This window comes from Austrofundulus limnaeus, unplaced genomic scaffold (assembly GCF_001266775.1).
Source record: "Austrofundulus limnaeus strain Quisiro unplaced genomic scaffold, Austrofundulus_limnaeus-1.0 Scaffold171, whole genome shotgun sequence".
Lineage (NCBI taxonomy): Eukaryota > Metazoa > Chordata > Actinopteri > Cyprinodontiformes > Rivulidae > Austrofundulus > Austrofundulus limnaeus.
In genome coordinates, this window is record NW_013952573.1 from 736,305 (window position 1) to 743,413 (window position 7,109).

Genomic DNA, 7,109 nt, shown 5'->3' on the forward strand with positions numbered 1-7,109 from the left:
TATATATATAACAGAACAAGATAAATTACATCCAGGGACTATATCTACCGTTTGTCATATTAACTTGACCTGTACGTGAGTCAGATGGCGTTAGTACAACAAAGCTTTTGAACWAACAASAGGTCTGACTTCAACATCACTCAACAAAACTCAACATAACTCAAGCGTAGCAAAGCTTCATAATCCTATTTCATGTAAAGTAAAAAATATGATGTAGTAAAAYGACACCTAAATGTACATTTTTCTAAAAAAAAAAAATACTTATGTAAATGTAGTTACTACCCACCTCTGTTTATGGGTTTGAAAAAAAGGCTAAAAAGATCAGCATAAATAATTGAACCTGCTTTGTTATTTTAAAAAAACTGTGTCTGTTCCATTTCCTTCGAAGGTGGGGTGAAGGTTTCCTGTTTCATCCTGATCCCACTGGGAAGAGGTTCAAAATGATTTGTTAAAGTTTTAAGTTAAGTTTTGAAGAACAGGAGTGGATTGCTGCTATCCTAATACAACTCCAACCTCAGATACTTAGTAGTGTTTAAATTAATGCTTTACTAGAACATGACATTTATATTAACATGGAACATCAAAAGATAGTTTTGAAAAGTGATTTAGTAATTACTATATTGATTTTTTAATACAATGCCTTATAAAGCAATCATAGGTAAAAATATAAAGTTTCTTGTGCAGAATCTATGCAGAAAAAAAATCATTAATCTTATCACCAGGAGGCAATGGTGATAAGATATCACTACAAATCTTTAGCTCTTTAACTTATAACTCCTGCTTGACTTGTTTTGACATTCCTTCTGCCTGTCGTCGGCTCCAAAGGCAACAGCTGCAGGCTTCAGAATGTTCCGAGACTAAACACACTCCTTGTTTTTCTAAAAATGGACCCAAAAACAAAACTCTACTTGGGCAGACMATTTAAGCACAAGTGGACAAGCGTTCCTCCATCCATGGGCTTCTTTGAGTTGTTGTGCGACRCGTTTTATAGGTCCCATGAGGTTTTATTAGATCCCATGAGGTTCAAATGTCTTCAACTCAGAACAGAGCATTTCTGTCGGGGCCCAAAACATGTTTTTTGTGTTCTCGCAGGACCTCTGAGGTCATCACTGACCACATAAASCCCCAGCCGCTCAGATTCACATGGTGTCTTTGACTTCATGTGTTTTCTGACCCTTCTAAAAATGACTGTTAATATTCAGTTCCTACCCTGAGGATCTGTCCTGGTTGTCTCTGAGACTGAAGTTAAACCTGCTTGTAAGGCACCAGAGCTCTTCGGGGAGTCCGTCTGAAAGTTTATTCTCCTTTAAATCACACCTGCACCAGGTCATTCCTGGTCCTTGTTATGTATTTGTCTGTAATGTTCTCCATAAAGATGATGCAASTGATGGAAAAAATATCAGTGAACTCCATAACATGTAATCAAACTGTGCTTATATTTTCTTTTCTGTCCGACCTCCACCCTCCATCAACGTGAATGTCCAGGTTAAACTGTTATTTATTTATTTATTTATTTATTTATTTATTTATTTATTTATTTATTTATTTATTTATTTATTTATTTATTTATTTATTTATTTATTTATTTATTTATTTTCTGGTGTATCATTTTTCTTCTCTTTATGAGTTGTTTTGTACTTGAAGTCATTTTTCTGACAGTGAATGTTTGCAGTTTTCATTTTGACCACTAGATGGAGGTAAAGTGCAGAGAGCAGAGAGCGTGGACATAAAAAATAGGTATAGAAATATAAGCTTCTGTCTCCCTCTGGTGACTTAAGCAAGAAATTTAATCAGAATTTTACAATTTGAGCACCATCAGGAGAAGAGAAACATGTTAATAAAATAGGCTGTGCTTTACAGTTTGTTTTTAATGCTATGTTGTTGTTTTTTTCTTGATCTTCATCCTGAATGTCCTGCTGGTTTCAAATCTTTTCTTTTGTTTTTTAAATGAGGTGAGTTTTGTCCAGTKATGCTCAGTTTGTAATCTCAGATATCTGAAGTGTGTGTCATCTTTTATATAATTAGCTTCATTCTTCCATTCATATTTATTAAAACACTTTTTTCTGCCTTCCTAAAATCAGGGACTTCCTGGGCTTCTTGGTCCTCAAGGCCCAGYGGGACCAGTAGGCCGACCAGGAGATCCTGGTATCCAAGGACCAAAAGGGCAGAAAGGTGACCACGGACCTGGTGGCTTCATAGGTCCTAAAGGCAGCATGGTAAAACATCTTTTAATATAAAACACAATAATAATAAAATGTATTTTGTTAATGTGTCTTTTTTGCATCCCAGGGGATGACCGGTGTACCTGGGTTCTCTGGAATCGATGGCATTCCTGTGAGTAAAACAACACACTTAGGTCATCTGTGAATGCCAACAGGGTTTTTATTTGTGTTGAATCCTCTTCAGGGCCACCCGGGACAAGGTGGGCCCCGGGGGAGGCCCGGAGCAGACGGCTGTAACGGGACTCATGGAGACTCAGGACTGTCTGGAATTCCTGGATTTATGGGTCCTCCTGGACCTTCTGTGCGTATCTAAATCTGTCATTCTCCAAAAATATATATATTCTCATCTAAATAATAATTTTGCTCTTTTGTTTATTCTCAGGGATTTCCAGGCAGGAAGGGGGAGAAGGGAGACCCTCTGAACATCACTGTGTACATGCAGCGCTTCAGGGTGAGGAAGAGGAGTTTCTAACAAAAGTGTCATCTGTTGTAAACAWTGGAAACRTTCTCAATTTGTTTGCCTTTGAACGTTTCTCATCAGGGTGATCCAGGAAGACCAGGATTCAATGGGATAATTGTAAGACCCACGATGAAGAGAAKCTTATTCAGTGTTAATGTTACGCATCCGAATGTCTGAAATGTAATTTTTCTCCAGGGGCCTCCAGGAGCACAAGGACGGGAAGGTAACAGAGGCCCACAAGGACCAAAGGTTTGTGTCCTCATGTCTTTGAGGAGCTCAGTTTACAAGTTTATGAAACCAAATTTATTATGAAGCAAAAGGCTTTTATTGTTTTTTTGTTTCTTTTAGGGCCCTTCAGGTCCTCCTGGTCCCCCAGGACCAAAGGTGAAGCAGCACAAACTCAGTTAACAGAAATAAACACGATGTTTGACTGTGAAAACACAGCTGTGCACCTTTGTAGAAAATGTTACTGAGATARAACATTTCCTTCTGTCCAGGGCACCATGACCAAAGTGTTAAAGGGAGTCAAAGGAGAAGCTGTGAGTAAAACAATCAATCAAAGCCTTTATAGTTTTTATTCTTTTATTTCATGTCCGATTGCATTGGTACTAAAAATAATGGATAAATATTTTTTGTTGCATAAAAAATCATGTTTAAGTTGAGGGAGAAATGGATCACTTGTAATGCAGGTAGATTTACATTTCATTTTGTCAACTTCTTTTTTCTCGTGCCATCTCCTCTAATATTCTTAAATTTCAAAATTTCAAAATCTGCTCCCAATATTATGTTTAATTGGATATTTTTACCACAATTTACTATTTCAGTTTTTACCTGAATATCTTTTTATTATCTATCACCCCACATACACTAACTTGTTATTGAGGTATGTGTTTACACATTCATCACTGCAGGCAAAACAACTAAAATAAAAATAATAGTTTTTCATCATTTTGACCTAAAAAGCAACAGATGTGAGCATTCCATTAGTTTTTACAGAATAAAAACGATAATCTTATTGTTTTAAATGCTATTTGTTGCTACATTTTTAATGTCACAAACTACCATCAGACTCATGGATGACACCAATTTCAGCAAAATCAGGAAACAGCCAGGAGGTTTACTGGCAAATATTACTTAAATGTTCCAATAGATGTGTCAGAACTTTAAGTTTAAAATACCTTTAACTTTTTGGAGATTGTGTATAAAGTATGTGATCACACAAAACTGATTAAAACGCATTTATGTCTGATAAACATATTTTGTATAATATTTTATACATGGAATAATTATTGATAATCCAGTTTTCTAATACATTTTAGAAACAAGTTCTGCTTCACAGACTCTTCCGTAGCTTCATTGAACGACTGGAGTTCTGGATCATGGTTTGTTTTTCCTGCTTTGACCACAGGGGGACATCGGAGCACAAGGGCTACCGGGAAACTACACGAACCAGCAGCGTCARCCTCAAGCAGTAATCACAACTAATTGTTCAGTTTTATTCACCATTATGATCTGATAACATTTAAAAAGATTTCTAGGATTAAAAAAATACTGCTGAACTGTAAGTATTCATGAGTTTAAAGATAATGTTTTGTTTTAGGGGCCGCCAGGGAAAAAAGGTGAAAAAGGAGAAGTTGGGGCTTTGGTATGTGATTGATACACAAATATCATTTCCTTGCTTCATATTCCCACACAGAGAAAAGTATACAGATCTGTTCYTATGGTTATTTCAGGCAGACAACAAAGGAGAACCTGGTATAATGGGATTTCCTGGACTGAGGGTGAGTACAAGTCCTTTCGTTCAAACGTTGGTTCTACTTGTCCAAACTTTATATTAAAGGGGCAATATTATGTGTTTCTCAGGCAAACTATACCATAATAAAGTATCTATGTCACCTTTAGCTGTTATTAAAATGCTGTTTTTGTGTTTAAATAGAAAATAAACTTATCTTCTCATCACTTCCTATTGAAGTATTGAAGAGAATGATAAAAAATAGTATTCTGAAGAAATRTGGAGAATTATAAGTGAATTCACGCTAATTTCTACTACTACTACTAAACGCCTTGAAATTGGCCTCTGTCTCTTTAAGAACCACCTTCTGCTTCCGTCCCATAAGGGGGGTGGGGGGGGTCGCGCTATGATGCAGTTTACTTGGCATCTGAAAACACATTTCCTCAAAGGTATTTTGAATCTGAAAAGAGCTTCACTGAGTGAGCAGTAGTGTTAAGAGCAGCAGACAGCTTAAGTTTCACTTTCACTTTGCTTTGTTACTGCCGAGAGCCTGCAGGAGTCATGGGCAGGGTGTGGGGGGTGGGGGGTGGGGAGGTGTGCTCCGTGATGAGGAAGTTCGGCTTAAAGACACGTCCCAGGAGCGTTTCTGGTCCCAAAAGGCGTTTCTGGTCCCCACCTGTCGTTTTGCTCCTCATCATGGCTTCCAAAAAACGCCGCAGGATTTCTCAAACATGCATGAATGAGTCAACGCAAGGCTTTGGACATGTTTTTTATGAGAGTGTAACATTATAACACGATAAAAAACTCAAAAAATGTTGATTTTACATGATATTGCCCCTTTAAGAGCTATTCTGAATTCCTTTTTAGGGTGAAAATGGTGCAAACGGGCGTCCTGGACCGAGGGTACGACTGTGTGATCGTTTCCCTGGTATTTTTTTGTGTCCTCAGATTGATTATTTTCTAACATCTTCATGACAACATTGTTTCAGGGTGAGCCTGGTGAACCAGGACTGAATGGTGGTGACGGGATTAAGGTAAGACAGAAATGCTGAATCCCTGAAATCATGTGCAGTTGAGTTAATGTTTGCTTATTTCAAACTCTGTCAGGTTGAAGGTTTTYGCCTTTTTGATCAGCGTGTGTCTAAAGAGAAGTAGGAACAGCAATGGCATGTTTTTATTTGTATGTTTCTGTTTCAGGGAGAGAGAGGAGATCCGGGGGAGTTGATTTCTTCAGGATCCTGGTCTTCAGCTGGTAAGATGATGAACACAGGAGAGAAAACAGTCAAATAAATGCTAYATATTCATGAAATGCTCCAGAGATGTTCAAAATGGCATCTTGCTAAAATACAATAAAACATCTGCTGTAAAAGATGTGAGGTGATTTGTTAGTGGAGCAGCAAATCTTCCACCTTTCTTAATAACCCTGTCACATCCATCCTCCCAAACATTTTCACTTCCTCTCATATATTGAAGGACGTCAGAGTAAATCAAGTACACACTTGAGCAACAGCTCTGAAAGAAAYCCTGATCAAATATCTCCTGATCCTTGGTGTTGGTGGAGGTCAAAGTCACCGCTGACTTAAASTGAAACTCACAGAAGTTTAAAAACAGTCACAAGCAAACCTTATGGTCATTAACTGAAAAGTGATTAGCTGACTCAGTCTAATGTGGTCAATGTGGGAACAAACGATGAAAGCAAAGAGATTTGAAACTGATGAGTTGTGACTAAAAGCAGAAGAAGTTTTCATTTAGGAAATGTGCATTAATTAAATAACAAAGTTACCTTGTTTTATTATCTAGTCGTAACATATTTTACTGTAGCTTAATGTATCTAATTGTATCTCTTCCTACTCAATGGTAAAGTTTTTTTTATTGTATCTAATGATACAAAAAAGTTAGGACATTGTGTAAAATGCAAATAAACTAAACCCATCTAAACTAAAATCATCTGTTGGAGATGTTGGACATGTATGTTGTCCCATTCCTGTTTAATGTGAGATTAGCTGTTTAAAAGCTGTGGCTCTTTTTTATTGGATGTTTCATTTTATGATGCATCAAATATAAAAAAAAATAGTAATGAGTTTTTTTCACCTCAGCACCCAGACTTGAATTTTGCAGGCATCCAATATTTACTTGTCTTTTCCTTTGCACACAAAGATTTCYCCAGATTTGTTTKAACCTTTTGGYAGTATGCTAGATGTTAGGGTATTCAAAATCTTATCAATTTTCTGTTGAGGAACTTACTATTGCCAAAAGTATTTGCTCACACATCCAAATGACTGTGAACCAGTGCACAAAGCAAGACGTGGATGTCAGAGTCTGGTGTGGATGAACTTGACTGGCCTGCACAGAGTCCTGACCTCAACCCCATAGAACGCCTTTGGGATGAATTNCCCTAAAACTAACCTAAACTCAATACACACCTTGGTCCTAAACCCAACCCCCAACCCACCAATGGCAAAAACCAAATGGGGGCTCGACGTTTGTCCCCAAATGTAGGATTTTTGTCAAAAAATTGCCCCCAAATGTCACCAAAGCCGAACCCACATACATATTTTAGGGGTGCAACAATACATGTACCCGTATCGAACCGTTCAAAACAGTGCGTTAGGTTCAATACACACTTGTATTGAACAATACAGAGTTTTAAAAATTATTTTATTTACATGTCTTCTGAAGATGCTCTGTGTTGAAG

General features: G+C 37.3%; 1 protein-coding gene across 2 annotated transcripts in view; it reads left to right on the forward strand.

Moving 5' to 3' along the window:
• The window catches only part of col4a2 (collagen, type IV, alpha 2), a gene marked incomplete in the record, with an annotated part of 80,602 nt that overhangs the window by 57,630 nt on the left and 15,863 nt on the right, over positions 1-7,109 (forward strand). For both annotated transcript variants that reach the window (XM_014017513.1, XM_014017514.1), the window contains 13 exon segments: positions 2,082-2,216; positions 2,290-2,334; positions 2,407-2,523; positions 2,605-2,673; positions 2,764-2,799; positions 2,878-2,931; positions 3,031-3,066; positions 3,180-3,221; positions 4,091-4,153; positions 4,283-4,327; positions 4,416-4,463; positions 5,282-5,317; positions 5,404-5,448. In XM_014017513.1, the coding sequence (XP_013872967.1) occupies positions 2,082-2,216; positions 2,290-2,334; positions 2,407-2,523; positions 2,605-2,673; positions 2,764-2,799; positions 2,878-2,931; positions 3,031-3,066; positions 3,180-3,221; positions 4,091-4,153; positions 4,283-4,327; positions 4,416-4,463; positions 5,282-5,317; positions 5,404-5,448 (771 nt within the window).